This window comes from Athene noctua, chromosome 19 (genome assembly GCF_965140245.1).
Source record: "Athene noctua chromosome 19, bAthNoc1.hap1.1, whole genome shotgun sequence".
In the NCBI taxonomy this organism is placed as follows: Eukaryota; Metazoa; Chordata; class Aves; order Strigiformes; family Strigidae; genus Athene; species Athene noctua.
This window is the reverse complement of record NC_134055.1, coordinates 7570705-7596172: the sequence shown is the minus strand read 5'-3', so window position 1 is coordinate 7596172 and position 25468 is coordinate 7570705. Positions and strand designations below refer to the sequence as shown.

General features: G+C 47.2%; 2 protein-coding genes across 3 annotated transcripts; one reads left to right on the top strand and one right to left on the bottom strand.

Annotated features, from left to right (window-relative positions):
* Window positions 1-4511: 4511 nt before the first annotated feature.
* On the bottom strand, window positions 4512-12971 carry MDH2 (malate dehydrogenase 2). Of its 2 annotated transcripts, XM_074922500.1 has the most exons (9): window positions 12839-12970; window positions 11034-11202; window positions 10194-10277; window positions 9098-9207; window positions 8440-8565; window positions 7684-7761; window positions 6414-6513; window positions 5824-5975; window positions 4512-4818 (listed from the first exon to the last, which is right to left on the bottom strand). In XM_074922500.1, exons 1-9 carry the CDS (start codon window positions 12899-12901, stop codon window positions 4687-4689), a joined length of 1014 nt encoding a protein of 337 aa, XP_074778601.1. In that variant the 5' UTR covers window positions 12902-12970; the 3' UTR covers window positions 4512-4686. The 2 variants fall into 2 exon arrangements, with proteins under 2 accessions (XP_074778601.1, XP_074778602.1); XM_074922501.1 differs by lacking the exon at window positions 8440-8565 and having other exon boundaries at window positions 12839-12971.
* A 116-nt stretch (window positions 12972-13087) lies between these two features.
* On the top strand, window positions 13088-24810 carry STYXL1 (serine/threonine/tyrosine interacting like 1). The gene is made up of 8 exons (XM_074922502.1): window positions 13088-13232; window positions 14961-15022; window positions 15495-15621; window positions 16926-17071; window positions 18465-18610; window positions 19680-19774; window positions 21802-21911; window positions 24092-24810. The coding sequence occupies exons 1-8, from the start codon at window positions 13130-13132 to the stop codon at window positions 24221-24223; spliced, it is 921 nt and encodes a 306-aa protein (XP_074778603.1). The 5' UTR covers window positions 13088-13129; the 3' UTR covers window positions 24224-24810.
* Window positions 24811-25468: the final 658 nt, after the last annotated feature.

Genomic DNA, 25468 nt, shown 5'->3' with positions numbered 1-25468 from the left:
CGCGTGTGCCCAGGGGACCTCAGGGGCTGGAGGCTCCCATTGATTTGGGCTTAACCCCGTGGCCCCGCTCAGTGATGACGGAGGGGCTTGCTGGGTCACTTCCTGCTCCCCCTGGGCTCCCTAAGCCTCCTAGCACCCAGCAGGGATTTTTCTTCCCTGTGGATTTGTCTGGCCACTCTTTAAAGCCCTGGGAGACCTTCTGCAGACGTGCTGTGCTGCAGCAAGGAAACCCCCACATCCCGGCACCCACCTCCCTTGGCTCATTCAGCCACTACTTTGCTGCTTTGCTTTAGCACAATCTGACTGGGAGAAAAAAAGCACAGGAAGATAGAATGGGCCACCACTGCCCTTCCAGCCTGAAAGGACCTCCGAGCAGTTGTTCATCACTAGAGCCAGCCTTTGCTTTTACAAATCCAAAGGGCAGACATTCCCAGAGCGTCCCCCAGCATAGGGAGAAGCAGAGACCCACTGCTGGCCACAAGTCCCCCCACTACATCTTTCCCCATGACCAGCTCCCAACAACCTCCTCCGTGACATCATCGATCTGTCCCAGAGTCCCCAAGGACCCCCCGCAGGCAGCAGGTGCCAGGGACGGGCAGAGCTGTGGCAGAGCTCAGCTCAAGCGTGCTAACCTCTCCTAACAGGCAATCAAATCCCCGCCCCGGCAGGAGTCCCTGCATATTAATTGCACTGCGTTATCCAGCCATCTGTTCCCGCAGCCAGGAAAAGAGCAGTCCCTTTGGTCTCCTTTATTAACAGGTTTCCCTGTAAATGCAAACAAACCCTCCCGCCTCAGCACAGCGCTCCAGCTCTGCTTTGAGGCACCCGGGAGGGAAGCGAGAGCTCACGGGCATTTTAGTAAATCAAGAACAGTGAATGCAAAGGTGGTGATTTAATGCTGCCTGTGGCCAGGGGAGAGAGCCAGGGGAGCAGTGGGGAAAGGACAGGCCTGTGCAAAGGCAAAACCACAGATCAGATGCTTTCTGCTCCTCCTGCTCATATTAAAACCTCTCACCATCGCTCTGCAAGGGGGAAGCTTTGCTGGCTGCAGGGGAGATCTGCCCGTGCCCCTGGCCATGTCTAACCCACCTTGGGGTGCATTTCCCCTGCTCCTTCCCCTTCACCAGCACCTCCCTGGGCAGAGGATGCTCTGCGTTAAAGCACAGAGCCCAGTCCAGGCTGCTTCACCACAGGGAGGTTTTACACCCCTGCCAGGGCTGACCCTGCTGTGCCCGAGGGCTCTGCACGGCCACACGCAGTGGGATGCCAGATCTGCCCCAGTGAAATCAAGCAGGAACTGGCTCTGCCAGCCAGCAAGGAACTTCCAAGGCCTGCTGAACAAAGCGTGAAGCCTCCAAAAAGGGATCTACCACACAAAACTTGCTGTGAACTGCCAGGCCCAGTAAACCGAGGTTGAGCAGCAGTGACCGGGGGACATCAGCTCCTTTGAGAGGTACCTCCAGCCCCTCCAGTTTTGCTCCTTCCCCGGAGCCAGGAAGAGAGCCAGCTGGCTGCACCCAACCGTCTTCCTGTTGTTGATTCCCCCGCTGCTTCTCCTAAATATCACTGAAATGCCAGGCATTGTCCCCAGGCTGCAGGGCAACCAGCCCTACCCAAAGGCAAGCTGCTGCTGCCACCTCCCGGCTCCCACCGCCCAGAGCCCTCCCGGGTGAGATGGGGCTCAGGGGGGACAGGTCTGTACCCCCACCCCAAAGCCCCTGCCCTTAAACAGAGCCAGCGAAAGTATTTCCCAGGAATGAGAGACACGGGGCTGCCAGCTCACACCTTGCTCCTGCAGTCGTCCCACCTGAAGCCCCCCCTGGGGCACCGAGGTCATTCTTGATAAAAGACCCAAGCTATGATGTTTTCTCCTCTCCTGCACTTTATCATATTGCCCCAGCAGCACAGGAGTGGCAGGTGGGATCAACTGACCTGACATCTGGCCATCTGGAGTATCTTTATTTATTACTCTTAATACACATCTCCTCTGTATCTTGACATCTGGGCTCTGGCGCAGATCTGAGCTGCCTGAGGAGGAGGCAGCTCTGTGCACATAAATGATGCTGCAGCGGAAGATGTCAGATGCTTAAAGACCATCAAGACAGAAGTCTGCTCAGTGAACAGGATGAAAGCCAAGAGCTCTGAGCAGGGCAGGTTTCTCACCTCCTCTCAGACCCGGTCACAACAGCCTGGTTACCCACCTCCAGAGGAGGTAAAAACCAAAGGCTGCCGGCACCGCAGCTAGTGCCGTGACTCAGCAAGGCAGCCACGCCGCAGCAGCTCACAGGACAGAGGATGAAGGTCGTGTCTCTCATTAGAGAGACAGCACCAGGAAAGAGCTTCCAGGGCAAAGCATCAGCTTACCTAGGCAGACCCAGCTAATTCCTGTTCTCCTGAGGACAGGTTATGTCCCAGTTCCTTTCCTCCTCTGGAGGATCCGATCAGAGAAGCAAAGCGGTGGGATGTCCCACACTTACCTCTGCAAACCATCTTCAGCCTCCATAGCCATGAAGTTATCCACCACAGCAGTGTTTGGCCAGGGGGCCAGCACACAGAGAACACCTACACAACTCCATTTCCCACCTTCATCCAACGTCCTCCTGGTCGCTGCCTTCACTGCAGGCCACGAGAAGGATGTCTTATTTCCCTTCTCAAAAGGAGAGCCAACTTCCAGGCAGAGGGAATAGCTGCAACTCCCAAGCACAAGGCATGGGACTAGGGGGGAAAAAACCCAAACCGAGCAGAAAGGGAAAAGACATTCATAACATTAAGGGGATTTGAAGGAGACCCTGAAGAATCTATGGGTCAGCAGGTGCTGGGAAATCCTCTTCCACCTCAGCTCCTTACCCATGCTGTCCAGGTCCCTGCTGGTGTCAGGGAAGCTTTCCACTTGTCCGAGCATTTCCCCCAGACTTCACGGGATTTGGACTGCTGACACAAGAATAACCTAAGCCACACTGTGAACCTCAAGTTATAATAATCTCCAATCCTCAGAAATCTGCTCTGTGTGCTGTATTAAAAATAGCAGGAGTAGAACAATTCTACTCTGTGTCTAACAATGTTATTTTCCTCCTGGTTACAAGGCCAGGCTTTCCCCACAGCCATTAGTTTGGCAGCTTCGTGTTGTAAGTCCCCACAACCACCTGGGCACACACACCAAGGCACAGACAGCCCTGGCACGTGGATACATCCTGTTTTTAAATAATCCTTGCTGCCTATTTCTGGGTACAAAATTGCTGACAGGCCTGCAAGACCCCTACATCCAGCAACCTGCTTTATAGCAGCCTGCTACATGCTTTCCATTTATTCAGCAGATTTACTAGGTCTGGCCAGTCACTACTCCTCTCAGTGCCCTCCTGTTCTGACATCCTTCCCTGCCCCCCTCCAACACCATCTTTAATTCCTTAATCTTTAATTCTATTAATACCACCTAATAATTACTTTGTTCCAAGCCTGCTGAGTAATGACTGCCGACGCTTCTATTTCATTACTATTCCTGTAACGAAACGAAGCTTTAATACATTGAATTTCTGCAGAAAGAAGCGACAAGAACTGTGCTCACTGTCTGTCCTCTCTCTGCTTGCATGTTCCACAAGACAGGGAAAGAGCCAAGCACTTCTCAATGCATCTTCAACAGCATCACAACTGTGTGATCCAGTTCAGAATGATGAACTAATTAAAATTAAAAAAAATAAAAGCCAGTCCAAATAGCTCCGAAACATTAGGATACAATTGGAAGAAAAAAAGGCAGTGACCAAACAGCATCTACTACCCTTAGGTTACCTTCCTGATGAGAAGCTTTTACACCAGGTTCTCTCGCTCAAACCAAGACTCAGTTCCTCCAGAGGTGCTGGGCTTTGGCATTTCCTTTATCTAATCAAAACAGTCTGTTCAACTTAGAATTCAACCTACATGGATTAGAGCAATTCAAAGCAATAGGGTAAGCAGCCCACAGAGCACGGAGGAAGGGCGAATTAATAGCTTCCTTCATTAAAGCTTACCTTCAAAGTCAGCAGCAGAACTCATCATCACCATTTTCTTGCAGACGTTTATTTTTATATTCACAAGAGGATGAATGTAAAAGAAATTTATGTAGATGCTAAATCAAGGCTTTTGTTCCTAACTAGAAAGAAGCCACTCTCAGCGGTTTAATTATTTTCTTAGAGCAGGACTGACGTTTCAACCACTGTGCTTTTACTCTTTTAAAATCAAATTACGTAAGAGATTAAGGCAACACAAGGTAATGTCACCTCCCGAAGAAAGACCTCTTGGATCACTTCACTCAGTTATTCCTTTTGCACGCCTCTTCACCCCGCCTTGATCTTATTTGATCATGCCCGGTTTCCCAGGTGCTGCACCAAACAGCCCAAGCTGAAACCCAGCAGCAGCAGTTGAGAGTAATCGGCTCACCCACTTTAAGAGGCTATTTCATCCCTACTGAAACTGATAACCTTTCAGAGACCTACAGCTTCCACCTGCAAAAAACGAGCATATCACAACCATTCCAGATGTTACACTGAAAAAATGAGGCCGTTTTATTGACGATTAGACTCTGCACCGGCAACATTCATGAAGCTAATACAGACAGACTTCAACCAAAGCATGAGCTTTGAATCAGAAGTCGTAAAGTGACACGATGCCTTAATAAATTAAGGAAGTTGTTAATTCCTCTCCATCATCAACTCTTCACTTGAAGCTCTTCGCAAACTCCTCTCCTTTCTTAATAGAAGCCTTCAGCTCAGACATGGCCTCAGCAACCATCTTCTCTTCAAAGGGGGAGATCTTGCCAATACCTAGGTTCTTCTCAATTCCATTTTTCTGAGGGAAAGAGGATTTAAGGATTAACCATTCATCAAATGACCTAGACTGTAACTTAACAACTCTAAGTATTATCCAGCCGAAATGGAGACCCAGCCTGGGACCTCTGTCATCTCTAGTCTGCCAAACCTGTCCTTCCGGGCAAGGCTCAGAAGCCTTAGTATCTGTAGCAAGTTCTACAGCCTTCACAGACTTCTCATCCACTGTTCACAAGTGTGAAACCTGAAGCTAGCCCACCGGCTCCTTCAGGAGGAGACTGATACCAACTGCTCCTTCATGCCTCTTCCTATCTTCAAACTCACCATTTGGCTAGAGAATTTCTCTCCTCTGGTGTATGCCCTTCGCTGAAGTCACTCAAACTGCTTCAGAGTTGCACTCCTAGGTTTTTGTGATCTCATGCCTACATCCAAACCGTTGCCCCTTAACACCCCTCTAGGTCCATTCCCTCACCAGCCAGCACCTAAGACAGTGTACACCATTTTGGCATTCCAGCAGCCACGACAGGGCTGCAGCATCCTTGTTTTTCACTCCACCCACAGGGTTAAGGGTGACCAAAGGAACACTTCTTCCAGAGTTCAGCAGAGGCCCTGAAAGCAATCTATTAATCCTAATCCAGGCTGTAGTACCCCAAGTGCCTCAATTACAGAGGTGTTTGCTTGTAGCAGATCAAGCTGAGTAAACAGGATTGCTGACTCTGGTTTATCATATGAAAGTCCTTCATAAACAGGCACTGACTTGAGGCAAGCGTGACCTCTTAAATAAGTCTGAATCTCTGGTTACTCAGCAACCCACAGCCTAACAGCAAATAAAAGCAGCAGCGTCCCTGTCAAACATGAGGTATACACCTAAGCACAATACACAAATATTCAAAAACTCTTTAAAGTTACACTCAGCTGTTAACTTCAGCAATACCTAGCATTAGACTAAATTGAAACCACTGAGTAAGACCCACAAGACTAAATCAGTAGCTGCTGTTTTAAAATTCCCATCATTTAAAGTACATACTCCCAGGAGCAGAGGTGTAGAGAAGTATGGGCTCTCCGTCTCTTCTGATTTAACAAAGGCACATTCAATAACCCCTTCCTTTCCATTCATTGCATCCACCAGAGAGAAAACAAATCGAGCACCAGCATAGGCCATAGACAAGGTGGCAGATCCTGTAAAAGTTGAATCACTTTTAGAATAGATCACGCTGAAATTTGGTACTTTCTTTGGCATCAAAGGCTTCCATACAGGCATGTTTATGGAGCTGCAGTTGACTCCTAGTTCACAGCCAGCTGGATAAAGCAGCAGCTTTTGGCCAGCTACATGCTATTTAGTCAACCATATTTATAGGAAGAAGCAGATTAATCTGACAGAGAAGATTCTTCTTAAAGCTATACATGCCATGGGATCGGCTAACATTTAGTCTTACCTACTACTGAGCTGCTTCTAGTACCACAGTTCAGGCAGTCGCTGACACGGCAGAGCAGCTAGATTTGTAATCAGTACTTCATAATTCTGCACCACAGTCGTAAATAAGATTAAACTGAAGAGGACTGCATCCATTCACCTGGCCAATAAGAATTACTTGGAAGCTGTAGCCAAGAACCAACCTGCTCCTGCTTTTGCTTTGACAACTTCAGTGCCAGCTTCTTGAATTCTTCCTGTAAGCTTTTCCAGCTGATCCTGAGGGAAATCCACTTTCGGTGTGCACTAGAATGGAAAAAAGAAGTTTCTATCAAACACCAGGACCCCTTGAGATGCACCATAAGGCCACCCACACAGCGCTTTCCGCACTTTTAGTTAACAGTTCTCAGTGGAGAAAATCAGTTACCCCAGCTCACAGATTGCACGACAAACTGACCAGCTGCAGGTGTTCACCAAGGCTTCTGGTTACTGCATGAACTGTAATAGGAACCTAGCCATGCCTAGCTTGCTCAAGGACAAACCACAGCTTAACAGTAAAACCAGGGCTTGCCATGGTTACTCACTACTCCGTAGTCCTCTGCACTAGAGAGATGCCCTCCAAGCATGTAACAGGCCTTAGGAATTTCAAAAAGCCACCTTATCAATATTTAGGTCACTGTGGCATTATGCAAGTCAAGAGCCTTATGAAGGATCCAGTCTGCTGGCAGCATTTAGGAAGTTACTGAACCTTCAGATACAGCCACACAAGTATGTTAAGCACAGCTGTGTCTGTCCCAACTGATTGTCTAACAAAAGCACCCTCTCAGCATTCAGCTGCTCCAAAGCCCTTGCTCTTATTCCCTAAGAATGTCCTTCTGTGAAGGATTCTTTATTCCCCACTTAGAGCAAAGCTTTTTCTCCTTTCTTGCAGATTGCTCCTTGGCCATCTCCTCATGAAGCTGCAGCCTGCTTTAGAACTGCATTTCACTCAGGCTTAGGTGCGTGAAGGGAGCCTCTCCCTGACCACCAGTCATTACTGAAGCAGCTCCTGCGCCCCAGCTTGAGCTATGCCCCCTCATTTCAATGCTGCATGTTGAAGTGGTGTTTCTAGTCCACCGTGGCAAAATCAATTTCACTTTCCCACTGAAGCAACGTATTCATACCACAAAATAACTGTCTCAAAAAATAAAACCAAAACCAGGCAGTGCCAAGACATCTGAACACCCACACTACATCTCTGTTCTTTTCCCAAACTCCTTTAGAGGAGAAAGGCTGAAGCTGCTTAAACTACCCAGAGATGTTGAGCTGTAGCTCATGCCTTCCAGCATCCTCATGCTGGAATGAAAGCAGCCACAAGAGCAGGGAAGACTGTCTCTGCTGTATCTTAGCACCTTACACGCCATCACAAAGGCACTTTACATCAACTCTAATGTATTGATGAGTGTGATGCCACATACAGCAGTAACTATGACTCACCTGAGAGATCAGAGGGATGATAGTCTTCCCAGCATGGCCACCAATAACTGGAACACTTACTCGAGCTGGATCTAAGCCCTAAGGGAAAAAAAAAAGAAACTTTCCAGCTTCTGAAGCATATGGACAAGAAAAATGTTTAAAAACACTGTGCATCATTTTCTGCCCAGGGTTTCTGGACACAACCTATAACCCAGTGCTACACAGGGGAGGTGTTTCAGAGGCAGCTACACTCCAGGGACAAAGCCAGATCCACAGAGCTGAACTCCAAGTTACTCTGATAACTTCAGACAGTTACAGGATATTATTAATGCAAGTTTAGATAAATAGCAGCACAAGTACAAACTCTGCCAGGGCTATTAAGAGCAGTAACTTGTTACACCTCCTGATCCTTTGCAGAATATCCTGTAACATGCAGCACAGATAGTCTGACTTGCAAATACATACTACGATTCACCCCTCTCCTCCGGTTGCACCAGCAGGGTTGAAAATGCCAACAGAATGAAGGCGAACATGCAGCTCGCTCACAGGGGACAGCTATGAAAAGGAAAGGTCAAAGTCTCTTGAACCACATCTTGCAAGAAACCCTATCCCCAGGCTCCTCTAGAGAATGGAAACAGGGAATCATTGCCTTCATCACTAGCTCCACAGAAATCCAAGCTCTTTTGGCTCTGTGCAGTGATTTTAAAAGCATTTTTGACAGATCCAATGACCAAAGAACACCATATCCCTCCCCCAGCATCTGTTACTATGACCTACCTTTAGTTCAGCCACAAAAGTATTCGCTCTGACAATGTCCAGTGTTGTAACACCAAAGATTCTCTTGGGATTATACACACCATGCTTCTTGAAGACTTCTGAAGTTATTGGGATGGTTGAATTTACCTGTAAGGAAGAATAGGCAAGCAGTCATTAAAACCAGCATAATAATCATTCATTAAAACCAGCATAATAATAAAGCTAATGCATGAACTGAACAGGCCAGTAAATAACCCAAAGTATACTTCCAACGAAATCAGCTGTGGCCAATTATTTTCATGCCTAAATTGAAGAGCAATTTACAGTCAGGCTGGAATAAATCTTCCATTTTAAATAACTATTAAATTTATTTGTTCATTCACATTACAAAGGCTCCTTCCCTAGTGAGTTAAGCCCTCTCTTCCAGCTAATCCACCAGCATGCATTATAACCAGTCACACCGATGATGAGATATTAAGCACTTTTATATCCAAATTTCCTCTGACTTAAATACAGCCCAAGAAAAATGGGTTAAGGAGAACCAGGCTTTTACTTCTTTTCTGCAAATACCTTGCAGACCTTAAAGATACTGGTCAAAACTAACAGGAATGCACAGATTAGCATTCTTAGTCTGGATTCTTTTTCTTCTACATTTTCAAGGTCTCCAGAAAACGCTTACCGGGTTAGAAATAATACATATCATGGCTTCTGGACAGTGCTTTGCACAGGCAGATGTCAAAGTAGCAACAATGCTAGCATTGGTGTTGAACAGGTCGTCACGGGTCATACCTAAAATGCATCCAGTACAGTATTTTAAGTTACCCATAGTCTACTCATTAATGGGCAAGCAACCCAATCAAAAAACAATATTCTGCTCTGGACAGAAATATGTCAGCTTCTGGAATCATGTATCAAAAGAAAACTCTCCAGCTGCAGTAATGAAATCGCTCCAAAGGTAACTCCTCTTGCTAATAAAAGACTGCTGCCCTTTCAGATAGACTGGCCCTTTTCAGGAGCAACCAGCCCAGCTGTCAATTGTCAGAACACATTTCACCCAGGCAGCCTGAGGTGCAGTGTGATGCCCCCCGACCCCCACCAGTGGACAGAGGTGCTCAGTGTAACCACTAAGATGAATTCTCCTCCCCCTCTGAAGTCACCTCCACAGCTACAGTTTGCACATCAACTGCTCTGTGCAAAATATTGCTAGCTGCATGTGCCACCTCTCATTTCTGTTGCAGCAACTACTTTAACCATGAAAAATAAAGAATTAGAAAGACCCTGGCATTAAAGTCTAGAATTTTATTACATTCCCAAGAGGATACTGAAAAACAAGAGTAGAAATGGAGCAGGTCGGGGACATTCTAGGAAGGATTAACAGCATTCAGAAATGCTCGAAGAGGTTATCATACAATTAATGCAAAACAAATTATTTCTGAGAAATTAAACAAAGAACCAGGTTTTTTTACTAAAGTATTGCTCTGGGCAAGAAACACTAAGGGAGATTCAGAATCCCTTGCATGAAAAGTCTTTGCAGCTCACTCCAACACAGGAACTCCAGAAATCAATTCTGTCCATTTTACAAAGGACAATCTATGACAAAGGCTCCATGAGTTGCCTGATACTACACCAAGCTCTAGGTCAGTGTCATTAATAGACCACTTGCATCCCAAGACAACACTGAGAGCACCGTAAATCACCAGATACAGATTTGAGTAACAGTATTGCAGAGACACACTTCGATGAAGCCCCAGGGCTTTTTAACAAAGAGAACACACCTGGTTTTCTAGGGACTCCAGCAGGAATAACTACAACATCACAGCCCTTCAGACATTCTGGCAACTGCTCAGGTCCCAGGAAGCCTGGAATGGAAGAACATTCAGGCATTAAGTTTTTGCCAGTTATTAAATACCTGGCACTTTGAAGTACAAAATTACACCTAGAGGCACCCAGTTCCTTTTTTAATTTAGCCTTCAACCCAGACTTACGCCGAAAAGCAAAGAAATACAGTTATGAATGGATCCTATTTGATATTTTATCCTTGTTTCAAAACTTACAGAATGAGAGGTGGGAATCTCACATTCATCTGTTGCAAAAACCCTCGGTTCTTTCTGCTATGTGTATTTACCCTCCCAAACCCCTAGCTCAGCACTAGTCAGTGCCCCCAGAGAACTGCACACAGACACATTCAAGCAACATATAAACTCTTTGTGATCTGCAGATAAAACGAAGATCAATAGATTTTGTCAGAACTTGACAGCTGTCCCTCCAGAAAAAAAAGCACACAGAATTCATGCAGACACCCAGGGAATGTTAAGTCTGTTTGTAATCAAACTTTTAAATTCAATGCTCAGGCTTTTTTCAGAGTTGATTTTACTGAGTATTTCCTGCCAGTTATTACAAATTCTCCTTCAACAGTGCAACCACAGACCATTTCATCTCCACACGTGTCAATCTAATCAGCTAAACCTTAATGTCATGCACTGCTTGAGAAAAAGCTACTTAAATTGATGCTAGGCTTCAGGGTCACGTGAAAATTCCCCTTCACAAGCAATGGGCGACTCCAAGTGTCAGAGACACCCGAGAGGACCCCTTCATAACACAGCAGCTCGCAGTACCTTTAACACTTGCTCTTGTCTCGATGTGGCTGAGGTCAGCTGCCACGCCTGGAGTGTGAGCGATATCATAAAGGCTGAGCCTGCTCACCAGCGGGCTGTTCTTCAGGAGAAGGGAGAGAGGCTGGCCAATGCCTCCCGAGGCCCCCAGCACTGCTACCTTGGCATTGTTCTGAGGAAAAAAGAAAAACACATTGTAGAGATGTTCTGGTAGTTACTGCAGCAGTGACCTTGGGGATTTCACCACACTTTCTTTACTTTTAGTTCTATTTCTCAATTTTTTTATCAAGCACTATGCAAACTTGATTGCCTAAGCCCACAGAAGCCGATTATCACAACAGCCTTCCAAAGATCCTTGAGGTTTGTTGGGAGAACAAGTGAGAGGAAAATGTTCTTTTGAGATCAAAAGCTCAAAAAGGGAGTGGGGCTATGCAAAGAAACCCCAAAGGATTACCTTTTTTCAGATGGAAATGTCTGCTTAAGGCTACCTGCTACCCTGTTGCACCTAAGTCTGACTTAGGGCAAAATCTGTTATGCAGTTTTTCTAGTTTTCATTGCCAGTATCAAAAAAAAATATGCCTTCCCACTTGGCAAATCAATACATTTAACAGACTACAGTAAAAGTAACCATGTGAAAAAAATGTATATGCCTAAAATAAATGCAAATAGTACCTGCAGCTGCCTCAAGATTGAAGCCTGAGAACACTGATATAATTTCCAGCTTTGATCAAGCATGGCTGAGAAGCAAGTAAAACCAACTCTTGCTTTGTTGCCCCAGTGAACCAATTTAATGTGCTCACTGGAAAAATGTTATTTCTCTCAAAAAGGCCTGTGGTCTTGTTTGTAGAGAAAGTATCACCAGATGAGAGAAGAGCTACTCTAAAAGACCAGAACAATCTTAAAACGCAACACTCTGCCAAAGTGATGGAGAACCAGAGGCTGCTGCAGAGACGTAATGTGTTAATATAATTATCTCTGATAAGGACATTCTCTATCACACTGCCTTACCAGATAAAGCCATAATAGCTCCAAGTCCCTGCATGAACAGCTTAATTATTATGCTATGACAATAAATAATCTACCCAGGAGCCAGATGAGTCTATCCCCAGTTCAGTTTTCTTGCTATAGCAACAAATGTAATTCAGCATAAAAATCTCCAAGGGGAAGCAAAGTCTAGCATTAGTCACTGCTATGCCCCACATCTACGACCAAGCTGATACCATGAGGTCAAAACCTCATTGATAACATATATAATCCCTATCAAAATAATTACACAAGGCTCTCTTGTAAAGCACATCTTTACAGCTACGATAATCACTCTGGCATATGCTACCGGGAACTATTTCTGTCAGAAGTCCGACTCTAGCCACCCCCTCACGTAGCAGCAGGGCACCCCTGGTACCGAGGGTCATGCACGAAGATTTCAGCATATTAAGGATCGCTGTTAACCCCCCAGCCGCCAGCTTTAGTTTTTAACACTTTTGGGGAGCAGGGCCGTGTTTTCAGCAGGGGAAGGCAGCAGCAACCCACCCCGCCCGCCACCCGCTACAGGCCACCAGGGAGGGAGGTTCACCGCAGCTGACAGCTCTGGCCGGCAGGCTCCCGCCCGCCCGGCGAAAGGCAGGAGCCCCTCGGTGCCCGCCAGCGCGGCTGCTCCCACCCCGCCCGAACCCCCCCGAGCTCTGCTCCTCACACCCCCCGGCCGAGGCGGGCGCAGACGCCCCCAGCCCCGGCTGCCCCCTCCCAGAGCGGGGCCTGCGCTCGGGTCGACCCCGGCCCCGAGGGGGTGCGGGCCCGCCCGGGCGCACCTGGGCGGTGGTGGCGAGGCCCCGGCGGAGGGCGGCGGCGGGCCGGGCGAGGCGGGACAGCATGGCGCGGCGGCTCCGGTGACTCCAACGACCTCCAGGGCAGCGCGCCTGCGCGGGGCCGCGCGCCTCTCGCGAGACCTGCGGCGGCGGGGCGGGGAAGCCTCGCGAGACCTGCGTCTGACGTCACCCCTAGTGACCGCCGCGCGTCCCTCCCTAGCGACCGGGCCGTGCCGCCGGCCGCGCGGCGGGGCGGGCGGGACTCGCGGTCGGCGACAGTCGCCCGGTGCGGGGATGGCGGGGATGGCGCTCTGCGAGCCCCGCCACCTCTACAACGTCCTCAACCAGCGCCGGCGGCTCCCCCGGCTGGCGGAGCCCCACTACCTCTGCCTGCTGGGTGAGCCGGCGGGCAGAGGCCTGCTGCTGCTGCCGCCCCTGCCCCTGCCCCTGCCCCTGCCTCTGCCCCTGCCCCCGCCCCTGCCTCTGCCCCTGCCTCCGCCCCCGCCCCTGCCTCTGCCCCCGCCCCTGCCCCCGCCCCTGCCCCTGCCCCCGCCCCTGCCTCTGCCCGAGGAAACGGGGCTCTGTGCGCTCCTGCGAACGGGGAGGAGCACACCTCACTTCTTGTAATTACTGAGGCCTTGCAGCTGGGGCATCTCTCCCCTCCCATTTCGGGTGCCGTGGCCTGATACTGTCCTGGCTTTCGTCATGTCCAGCTCTTCCTGCTCTGATCCATCCCAGGGGCACACACTCTCCCCTGCTGCTCCTGGAGGTTTTCGAGCTGGACCATTTCTTGACCATTGTGCAAAGATTGCTGATAAGCATTTGCATCTTGCATAGTGCAAATACCCCCAAAATGCGTGCCTGATACTGCAATATTATTAAATATTTTGGCGAGGGAGTCAGCCAGTTTGGGAGTGGGGTTGGGGTCTCCAGTGCCCCTCTCCCCATCTCTGGGGCAGCACAGAGGCAGACGTGCTGTGTGCCGGGAGGTCAGAGCAGGCCCGGGGAGAGGGGGCCAGGCTATGCCACAGCACAGAGCAGAATGGAGCACGGGACTGGGGCTGTCAATGCTGTGGTGCTGTGAGAGACGAGTTGAAAATAGGTTCTGAAAGAAACAGGCCTGCGAGAAACAAAGACTGAGAAAAACAGCCTGAGAAAGAGATAAAGGATAGCGGGGGGTGTAGAGACCTCCCCAAGCTAGAAATGTCTCAAACGCTTGCGAGTAATGAAACTATAGTCATGCGGTGGATGGTGTGGAGGTCCAAGCTGATCAGGCTGCCCCAATAACACAGGGTGCAGCTGGAGGGGGGAGCCCTATGGAGACAGGACGGCTCTGCTCTGGGGCACCTGGACAAATTTCAAGGGCCACCTGTCCAGTGAATGACCTTTGCTTCTTTATCCATGAAATGCATGTTAAAATTAAGACCCCTGAATATGCTAATGAAGACTAACAAGATCATGCTAATGACGTCATCCCATGAAACACCTCACCCCTTACCATCCACAGGATACGTAGGTATGTGGGTTGACCTAGGGGACAGACCCAAGGAGAGTGTGTATAAATCAAGGTGGGGGTGTTCTGGGGAGTGAAGTGAAGCGAGGAAGATGGATGCCTCCTTGCACCATCGCTGATCGATGCAGGAACCCAGGCCGGTGATCTCTGTTCCTCTATTCTCTCTATCTCCCTCCTCTCCTTTTTCCCCTTTTCTTTCACTACCATGAAGTAATGCAAGGCACACTGTATCGCCACAACTCCTTATATACATAGCAAATTATCGTGTATCCAATTAGTACATTGTGGGAAGTTAATAAATATCTAGACTTTGAGACTTGTCTCACCATTGTCCACTCTGTTGGGGATTTACAAATCTAAGTCACTTGTCTCCCTCATCTAAGCGGGACATGACAGGTGCTACATTTGGGTCAGGACTAAAGCTGTTGGCATCGCTTGGGGTTACACATAGTATTGGCATTCGTTACACCCACATCAGAAAGGCTCAGTTTCTAATAAACCCAATCTCGTTTTGATGTCAGTGCCTGAATTCCCTCTGACTGAATTGTGAACAGGATTCCACCTTTAAAGCATGAAATAAGCCAATTGCTCTGTCTTGGTTGTATTTTTCAGATGCCCGTACTCAGCGTGAATACGATGAGAACCATATTATTACAGCACGCAGGATTGAACAGGTGAGGGGGGATTACCCTTTGTGTGAACCATCCCTGGATTTAGCAAATAGCGGTAGCCAAAACTGGCTTAAAACCCGCAGGAATTGTCCCGGCCTCTCCCCTGCCGGTCTCAGCCATGTTCTGTCTCTGCCGCTGGGGGGATGTGTTCTATCACAAAGCAGAGGTGGCTTCAGTGGCCCAAGGGATTGGCACATAGGGGCTGTACATCGGGAAGAATATTGCACAAGAACTAACATGTTGTGGCCTTGTCTCAAAAAGGACAGTGCTGGCATCTTTGCCCTTGTGGCTGATGAAGCAATCTGGTGTAGTTTGCATCATTTCTGAATTCTGACTAGGTCTTTCAGCGTCGAGTACAGCTATAGCCCCAGATACATCCCGTAGCTGTAGAGTAGTAACTTGCAAGACATCAGTAGCGTTGATGACACAAGAGTGGAGCTGTGCTCCTGGTAAAATCCTGCTGTGATTTTGGTAGAGTCCTACGGGGGAGTACCTGGTACCGGATTCAGAGGAGCTGGGGTGTGTCAGATACTGTGTGGTGTATGACTGCAAGACCAGCTCTCTGGGTTGCTGTGACTATGAGGAAGAGGAGAAAGGAAAAGGTAAGTGTGAGACCCATGTCAGTCAAGACCTCACTGCTGGATAGATATTCTTCCCATTCCTCATTTCATTTTATGAGCTGATTGGAAGAGATGCAGATTTACCCAGTTTTAATTGAAAAACTATCATCTTTCCTATGCTTCTGGTTTTTCACTGTGTTGCATATGTTCTTAGGCTTCAAAAATCCAGATTTTATTTCAAAGCACCCTGGCAGGCCTGGTTTCCTCTCTGTGGACTGATCCCTCTGAAGCTCCTTACGCATGTGAGGAATGGGTTCTCTTTTTTACCACATTTCAGTGAGACTGGGCTTGTCCAATGCTTGCTTTTTAGGGAGCGGTGCTGCTTTAGAGACTGAAAACACTGACTCAAGTTCTGTATGTTCACAGAGTGAATACTTCCTTATCTGAGAGTTATAAATGGCATTCACATTATTGTATTTAAGAAGACTTAGCTTTAATAGGGGTGGAGATGGAGTTCACTGAGAAATGTGAAGAGCTGGAAACCTTTCCATGTAATTGTTCAGTCTTCCTTGAACCATAGAAATGTTTAGCTTTCATGCATTCTTTGGCAAGGAGCTCTGCCGTGCACAAAACCACTTCTGTATGTTTGCTTGGCTCCTATTAGCTTTATAAAGGCTACTACAGTTTTAGCAAATATTTGCATCATTTTTAAAAGGAAAAAAAATGTGGAAGTATAAGGGGAATGAATAAAACAAGCATGTTCGTAAACGCTCAGTGATGAGACAGTAGCAAGGGAAGGTGTGGAGAATCAGAAGTGGGTTTTTATTCTGCTGATCTGTTTCTAAAGCAGACATAGCTAGAGGTAAGCGGGATGGATCCCTTGGGAGAAGGAGGGGGAGCAACCATCTCACATAATGTACTTCACTGAGAGGAGTGTTTAAAACACATGTGAAGAATTTATTCAAGTCTTTTCCCCTTTGTCTACAGCAGACTACAGAAGAGGGCCTCCATAAAACTAAGATTATTAGATTTAATGTTTCCCTATTATGGGAACTTACTACAAGCATTTTCTAAAGAATAATGGGGAGGGAAAAAAACTTTCTCTAGACCTACAAAAGAAACAAAGGGAGGTATAAAACATCAGGACAAGAGGTGAAAAGCAGCATGCCCTGTTACTGACCTGCAGCAACAGTTGAAGAACAGCCTAGCTTTTAACAAGGCTTTCTACAGACCATTAGACGAAATTAAAAGGAGTTTGCTGTCAGTGTCAGTAGGATGGATGTAACCCTTGGTGCTGGTGGAGGCACTCTAAATCTGCCTGGCAAATGGCTTTTTGATCTCATTAGATGCCGAGGAAGGAACTGCTGTCCAATATGCCAGAAGCTTACAGCAGTTCACCCGCCATCCAGTGCTCGTCCTGAAGGGAGGATACAAACGTTTTTCAGCTTGCTATCCTTTTCTGAGAACTCAAAAGATACTGTGGATGCCTCAGGTGAGGTGAGACTAATTTGCAAGTAGAAGACATTAGCATTCATATTCAGCTGATGTTGGCTAATGAATTCAAGTTAAATGTGACTTTAATTAAACCTGATATCAGAGTTATTTCAAACAAAGGAATTAAATGCAATCTGAGTTACTGTGCTTGCCTTGAGACTCACCACTAATTCTTTTACAGCCACACTTTGCCTTTTTTTTCCTCTTCTATTGCGTGAAAGAAAGCTCATGAAGACAACCTGGGAAGGTTTCTCTGATAACCCCAAAACTGGCCTACGGGAGAGTACAGATAACTAAACAAACAGTAGCAAATGATGAAAAGAAGCAGGTTCCTCTCTCGCACGTGGTTATCTGGGATGGTACACAGTACATGTTTTCAGATGGCAGTATGATTCCTGTCAAGCACTGCGTTCCATGTCTATAAAGCTTTTCATCAGGCAATATCACAAAGCAAGCACTGGTGCATCATGTCAACAGGCCCAGAAAGAAAACAGCCATCCACTGGAACACTGGGATCCCAATTGTTTGGTTTCATTTACAAACATTGATCTATTTAGCTTATGAGAAACAATTACCTTTTTTTCACATCCAGGACAGGACCTGAGGCAGGGCAGATTAGAGGGACAGCAGAGAGCATTTCATTGCAACATGTTTTTTGTTTCCGTCGAACCTCTTCACTTCTGGTTCAGGTGAAATAGCCCATGACATGGTGCTGACCTGGGGGATGCTACAGCACAGGAGGGAAAATCCATTCACTTTGTGCTTCCTTGTGAAGGGTAGCAAACAGCCAAACGTCCCCATCAGGTTCAGTTGGACACAGAGTTACCACCTTGCCTCTCAGCTTAAGCTGTTGTTCTCTGCTGCTTTAAATTGTCGGGCTGCTGCTTTGTTCTGCTGCAGCATTAGCCAAGTATCAGTTAGGGATGTAGAGGCACTGTTGGCTACTCGTGTATTTTTGTTCTCAGCCTTCACACTGCAGGCATCGGAAGCAGCTGCAGATTTGTGTTGTGCCACTACGGGGCACCTGCAGCTCTGCAGGTGGCAGATGATTTCATTTAGCCTTGCGACCAGTAGCTGGCAAGAACATCAAATGAATCTGTTATGCTGCAGTCCCTCCAGATAATGTAAGGAATATATGCTGCCTCCTGTTTAGTTAGGATTTGTTTCAAGTAATGCCACAATGACAGCACTGCCATTCATTATTCTCAGTAAATCTAGCAAAGACTTCAATGTACAGAAAGTCCAGGTGATTGAATCGTTACGCTAGAACGTGTCATGGGCTGTTGACTAAGTGTGTGTTCAGTTCTTCACATGACTTCTGTTTAACAACTTACCAAGCTAATAGGAGCAAAAGCACTCTCTAAACTGAGACTATGGTTTCTCTCTGGCAGGAACTAGACAACTTTCAGCCATACCCTGTAGAAATACTTCCTGCAAAATTATATATGGGCAATTTCAAGCAGGCCTGTGACCAACAAATTCAGGAAGATCTGAAGATCAAAGCACAAGTCAACATCTCTGAACAGCCTGCCACACTGTAAGTTTAATAGTTCAAGGTGTACCCTCACCAACATCTGTGCCTGTGAAGAAAGTGGGGTGGCACAGCACCAGAGCCCATTTGCTGCCTGTGAACTTCCAAGGAAACCTCTGTTAGGATTCAAACCTCTGCAGAGTCAAGTGCTATTTCATGCTCATTTTCCCAATCTCTACTCCAGAGTTAGCACAGCAGCAACACAGTCCTGCAGCCCTCAACCATGACGTGGGTGGATTGGGGGACAGGAGGACTGGGCGGCCCTCAGCATTTTGAGTCTATGGCATACCACCGTCCTTTGGGAAGAACCTACATCTCTGAATAGCTTTCAGAGCAAAATCTTACAAACACATCAGTGTAAAAGTAACCACAAATGTTTCACACTGTTGGTCTTCCTTCGTTACCTACAGCTGTCCATGACTATTCAGCTCAGTCTGTAGGCCATGCTGGAAATGCCATTTCACACAGTCAAAAATCCAGTGGCATTTCTCAAGGTGGTGACCAAAACTAAGTAAAAATTCTGGTTATCTACCCCAGCATGTGTACCAGCATTTCTCATTCCTTTGGCTCCAGAGGAAAACATCAGAGGTCTCTGTGCCATAGGTAATCTTCCCATGACCTCCGCGTGACGTGCTTTCACATTTCAGAAAGTCATCACCAGTGTTTAGCTCCGTTAGTTCTTTGAGTTGGGTTGTCGGAGCTTGTGGAAGGAGGAGGATGCTGTCATAGAAAACCACATGAAGGGAACTGAGGGGTTATGTTCACAAAACTGCCAACGTGCACGACGTGAAGGCACTTGTGCTTTCAGTTTAGCTCTCAGATGAAGGAAGCTGTAGGTTAAGACAAGACATCAGTGCTGATACCATGTGGAATGGAAAATCAGTAATAAAACTGGTTCTGTATTATAAGCATCTTGCTGTCTTACCATAATAGATCCCTTATCATAATGTTCATGATGACAATGGCGGAACACTCATATATGTAACAGCAAACAAAATTATCAGCTTGCCTCCAACAAACACATTTTTTCAAAGCTGCTTCTCTGGTCCATGTCACGCCATGTGCTCTTTTCCAGGTTTGCAGAAGGCAACAAATACCTCCATATATCTGTTCCAGATTCACTCGAAGCAAATCTTTTTTCTTCCTTTGCCACCGTTTGTCATTTCATAGGTGAGTTATTCCTGATCTGGCATTCCTGAGACCTTGCTCACTCTAGGGTGTTAGATCAGAGTGACTGCAGTTCACTCTAACAAGAAGCTCAGACAGGAGGGTCATAATCGTTCAAGACCAGTATACTCCCAAGCAAGCCCACACCCTAAAGAATACCAGAGCTCCCCTACTAACCAGCCAGATGGATAGAGAAGAGATTTTACAGGGCATCTGATAATAGTGAGCTTTCCGGGCAATCTGGAAAGGCTTTGTTGCAGGATGACTACCAGGGCTTCATATGATGCCCTTCTATTCCTTTTGTCTTAAATACAACCCTTTGACTCTTACCAGCCCAAATTTTCAATCACCAGTGCTTTATTTGAACTAGAGTGTGACACACATTAGAGAACTTACCACAAGATGCTGCTAATCTTTGTGATTTGCAGTGTGACCCACTGTAGGGCCTAGGAAGACTTTCAGGTTGGACAGCATCAACCAGCCTTCAGCTGGTTACATCAGAGAGGGCAAGAGAAGACACAGTCTAGAGCTCAGTGCCTGCAGCAGCACAGCAGACATAGCTCCCACAGCTCCATCCTGTGATGGTGTCAAACTGTGTCATTATCTTTCATCACACTTATGAAATAACACCTGCCACAGACCAAGGCCCTGCTGAGCTGAATGTTGTACAGATCCAGAAGCAAAAGACCACCCTGTCCCCACAGAGCTCATAATCCAAGTATGATATAAGAAATGACAGCTGATCACAAAAAAAAGAAACAAGGAAACAATATTTGAGGGTATAATTTTGTAGTCCTGAACTGAATGTCATGATTTGCATGTACTGAAACCCAAATATCGAAATCCACATACTTGCCTTCCATTTTGCCCCAGGGTTTTTCTCAGCAGTATTTCAGAAAAAAGTTTCTTTCTCACATCAGTTTGTGGAAGTTTCTAAAACAGACTATAAGAGTTTATCACCTCTAGCTCCTGTGGAAGCGTATACTGCTTACTTGGCAGTTGAACTGTTTACCTGACAGCCGAGAATAAATTACTTAAACTGGAACGGTTATGGGTGAACACTAGACTAAAGCTCTCCACATACTCTGAGAGGAGTGTGGATATCCTCATACTAAGCATACATTGGAGTGAAGCCATTTCTACTCAGGTCTTAGAACAGAACTAGTATCTCATGATGGAAATAAGTTAGAAAACACTGGTTTAGTTCTTGAAATCAAAACCCAACAAAACCCCACAACCTCTTGACAACAGTAAAAGAAGAGGCTTTGCCCTATGAATGCTAGAGTTCAGTTGCTGATATTCTTAAAATATGTAATGCTATCTGCTCTGGAGAGGGAAGGAAAGAATTCAAAAGGTTATTAATAAAATATGCAACCTTCTAGGCATAGGTAGCAGAGTTAATGTGGTTAAAAGAGACTGACAGTATCCTTGGGCTTGGCTTTTGTAGAAAATGAGTTTGCTGACCATAGCAATTTTCACTGCAAAGTATCTGTCATAAAAACATCATAAAACCAGCGCCCTACCTGGCATGTACGTGCTTCCTGCTGCTGATCCCCATGGAGGGGTAAGGGATTTGAAGTCTAAGCCCCCTCCAGTTTCAGAGCTGATTCCTCCAGCTTCAGTGGAGAATAGTTAGGCTTGCGTCCATCAGTAATTTCAATACCTTTAACCCTTTCTGGGAAGAGTTTAGTAGGTGATGCCATGCTGAGCACAGCTGATTGGTCATGGGAGACCACTTTGCTTCAGTTAACTGATGTAAAGTTGACACTGATCGGTAATGAAGCATTGACTGGTCACTGTCATTTGGTTCGGGTCTTCCAAGCCATGTTTTAACTCTGTGGATGTCTAAGAGAGGCAAATGCTGCCAGAAGCAGAATCTGGCAGTGCCCATCTGCTGCTGTCAGGGTTCATGAGGGTTGCTGTCGCTCAGGCTGCTGGCCTGTCAGCTGTCACTGAACGGGAGCTTGACTGTGCAATTGGAAGCTTGATTTCCCAGATCGCTAATTTGTGATTGGCATTTCTTTACTCAGATGCCCAGCTGGATTGCGGAGCAGTGCTGGTGTTCTCCAGCCTGGGGATAAGCCGGAGCAGCACAGTAACCATGGCCTATCTTATGCATTCCTGCCAGTTTTCTCTGAAGGTACATCCCTGTTGTATTTCCCACAGATAGTGGCTGGCTCTGCAGTTTATTTCTGTTTCTGAAGCCTCATTACTGTAGTAATGAGAAGGACATTGTCTGAGCTTTCATGAAGATCTGATAATGTAACAGATTGTATTATATGAGATTGCATCTTCTTTATACACACTGGCAAGGTGGTGGTTTAGGTGTGATTTTGGATCTGTGAGTCCTTACCCTGGCACCTGTCATATTCTTGTATTTCCCTCCTTAACTACAGGGCTACAAAAATAAAGCAGTGGCTACAGCTCTTAGCATTTCTGCTCTCCTGGGTCTGAGAAGGAGAGTATCTGGAAGCTACTGGAGTTAATCCCATCTCTTAATACCATGAGGTTACAGGAAATTTTAGAACCCGGTGCTTGCAGAGCTCTGATTTACCACTGACTTCAGCACCAGCACCGACTTCTTCCGAAATCCTATTTTATTTCTCCAGAAGCAATCCCCTCCCACAGATACTACTGTAGAGAAATCTGGAATGGGATAATACTGGCCCAAGAGGGATGTACAGGTTAGGTGGCAGTACACGCTGTTCCTTAGCTCTGAATAATGCAAGAAAAATAATGAATGATGGCTGAAAATAAATTGCACACGCCAGCTGTGCAATAGCCCGGCGGCCTCTCCCCAGGTGCCAGGCCCTTCTCCCTTTGCACACAACACATGGGCATCGTGCTGCCGTAGGCACCATCTCATGGTGGCGAGTTCCCATGGGAACTGAAAAGCATCTCCTTAAAAATCCTGCCCTTGTTTGGAAAGTGTTTCCTCCTTTGGGAGCTCGAGAGGGTTGATCCAAGCTCCACTGATGCTGGGCCTGTATCTAATAATTTAATTGGTTTTGTGCAAACATTTGCAACATAAGAGGAAATCTCTTACCGTCGCTGTGTGCCAGCGGGTAATTTCAGGTTGAGCCTGCCAATGGGGCTGCAGACATTATTTCATCTCTGCCACTAACGCTGGGTGCGATTACTCCTGCACACTGATAACCATTCGCTTGCACACTGAATTACTGTAGGTGCTTGCAATGGCAGTGCAAAAGTCAAAAGCTGATCCTTGCAGTTTCTCCCCGTTGGTATCAACAGGTTGGTCTCAGCATCTTACTAAGTGCCAGAAAAAAGAAGAGGTTGACACGGCAGTGCTGGGCTGGGGCTTGCCTGGGCAGTGCTTGCCCACTGTTGGCTGGGCAAAGTCTCCTGGGGGATTAGCCTGGCAGACAAGTTGGTTTCTTGCAGATGAAAGCAGTGCAACAGATTCCCATGTGGTCCTTCAGCCAGTGTAGGCAAAGATCTTTGAAAGCTTCAAAAGACATGGATATTGCAAAAGAAAGGCAGATTTGAGATGTGTGGTCCCTTATTCTATTAGTAATTGATATGTGAGTGGATCTATTGAGTTCAGGGGAACTAGAGACATCCCCACTATGGGCCCAGAGGAGTAAATATTGGAAGATCAGCCTCAGAGCCTGAAGAATCACTGAGATTAGAAAAACAAACCAATGGAGCACTATCTTTAACCTTTGGTCTCGTTATGCTTAAGCAATCCCCCGAGTGCTGGGGGCAGTCTATTTTAAAAGCGGGAAGATGAGCACTGCTGGGTAAACCCAAGGGTGCAGCTGGAGTAAAGTGGAATAATGCCAGTCTGTCTGCCCTGTGTGTAGCAGAGTTCCTGGCAGATTACATGGAACTAACAAATAATTAAGATGGCTGTAATTAATGCAGTTGGATAACCGGAGCTTCATAGCTGCTCTGCCATAACAGGTCACACCAATCCAGAAACATGATAACCTTTGCTGCTTACCTGTGAATAGCTGATACTTCACTGCCTCGCTTATCAGCCATAGAAGAATCAGCATTTTAAGGTAAAAATCCAGCACTGCATTGCTCCATCAGTGTAAAATAATGCAAGATACCTGCCAGGTAGAGAAAGCAGCCAGAGCTGTCCTCATATCCAGGAGAGCAGAGTATGAAGGTGACAGGCTTCCCTGAAGTTCTCATCTGGATCCAGTCTGTCCCTACTCTACCTGCAGGTTCTTGCTAACACAGAGAGTAAATACAAAGTTGTGCTGTCTACAAGTGTAGCTGCTTTGAGTACTTACCTGAGATTCACTTTCAGTTCAAATTCCTAACACTTCTTTGTTTTCCTTCTGTTTACAGAGAGCTTGGGACTATGTTCTGAAATGCAAAATGAACATGAGACCACACCGGGCCTTTGTGAAACAGCTCTCAGACTGGGAGGCCCAAATCTACGGGACCACGATCACAGACATCTCTGAACCAAATTACTGACAGGTAGCAAAGAGCACACCCAGGAAAGGCACTTCCCTGTCTGTACCACTGTGTCGGCAGAAAGTTCCTTGGACTCTGTTTGAAAAAAGATCTTAACGTAACGTCAAGGGTTTCATCTTTAGCTCCATATTATTTTGGGTCAAGTTTTGGAGCCATCTGGGGAGCTCACTTGTGCTGTAGAAGGTGGTGGTTTGGGGAACTGCAGGATGTGGCCCATTATGCACTGCTCCTCTCGTGTAAGAGAAGGGGACTGTAACCTCGTATCGGGCATGCTCCTTACCCCTGATGTCATTAGCATTATCTCTGAAAAGGTTCCTGCGATAGTAAATTTAGAGTTGGACTGTGCCCACTCCCAGCCAGAGAGGTGAGACAGAAGTTGCTCATGTCAGGACTCCCTCAGCTGCCCACAGACACGGACCCGGCCTCTCGCAGAGGTGCCCTTGGGTTGTCCAGCAGGACCCCGCTTCCCGCTCGTCACCTTCTAACACAACAACTGGGCCTCTTGCCATGGCTGGTGATTTTGAAGCATCAATCCTGTTCTGTGAAACCCGCACTCGGTACTGTCCTCTCTCTCACCGCACTGTGAAGTCTTTGCACTGACCTCACAGAATAAAACATTACAGAGAACGCTCCTTGGCTTTCCTTGCGTTCTGTGCAAAGCATGTCCCGGGGATTTCCATCCCAGGTCGCCCTCCCCGGCCGGTGATCGCCGGGGAACTGACAGCAGGAACCGCCAGGGCGGGCAGCGGGCCGGGCCTCGGAGCTTCGGAGAGCCCTGCGCGCCCCGGACCACGCTGCCGTGTGCGTGTCTGTGTGTGCGTGTCTGTGTGTGTCTGTGTGTGCGTGTCTGTGTCTGTGTGTGCGTGTCTGTGTGTGTGTCTGTGTGTGTGTGTCTGTGTGTGTCTGTGTGTGCGTGTCTGTGTGTGTGTGTGCGTGTCTGTGTGTGCGTGTCTGTGTGTGTCTGTGTGTGCGTGTCTGTGTGTGTGTGTGTGTGTGTCTGTCTGTGTGTGTGTGTGTCTGTGTCTGTCTGTGTGTCTGTGTCTCTGTGTGTGTGTGTGTGTGTGTGTGTGTCTGTGTCTGTCTGTGTGTGTGTGTCTGTGTGCGTCTGTGTGTCTGTGTGTGTGTGTGTGTGTCTGTGTCTGTCTGTGTGTGTGTGCGTGTGCGTCTGTGTGTGTGTGTGTGTGTGTGTGTGTGTCTGTGTGTGTCTGTGTCTGTGTCTGTGTGTGTGTCCGTGTGTCCGTGTCT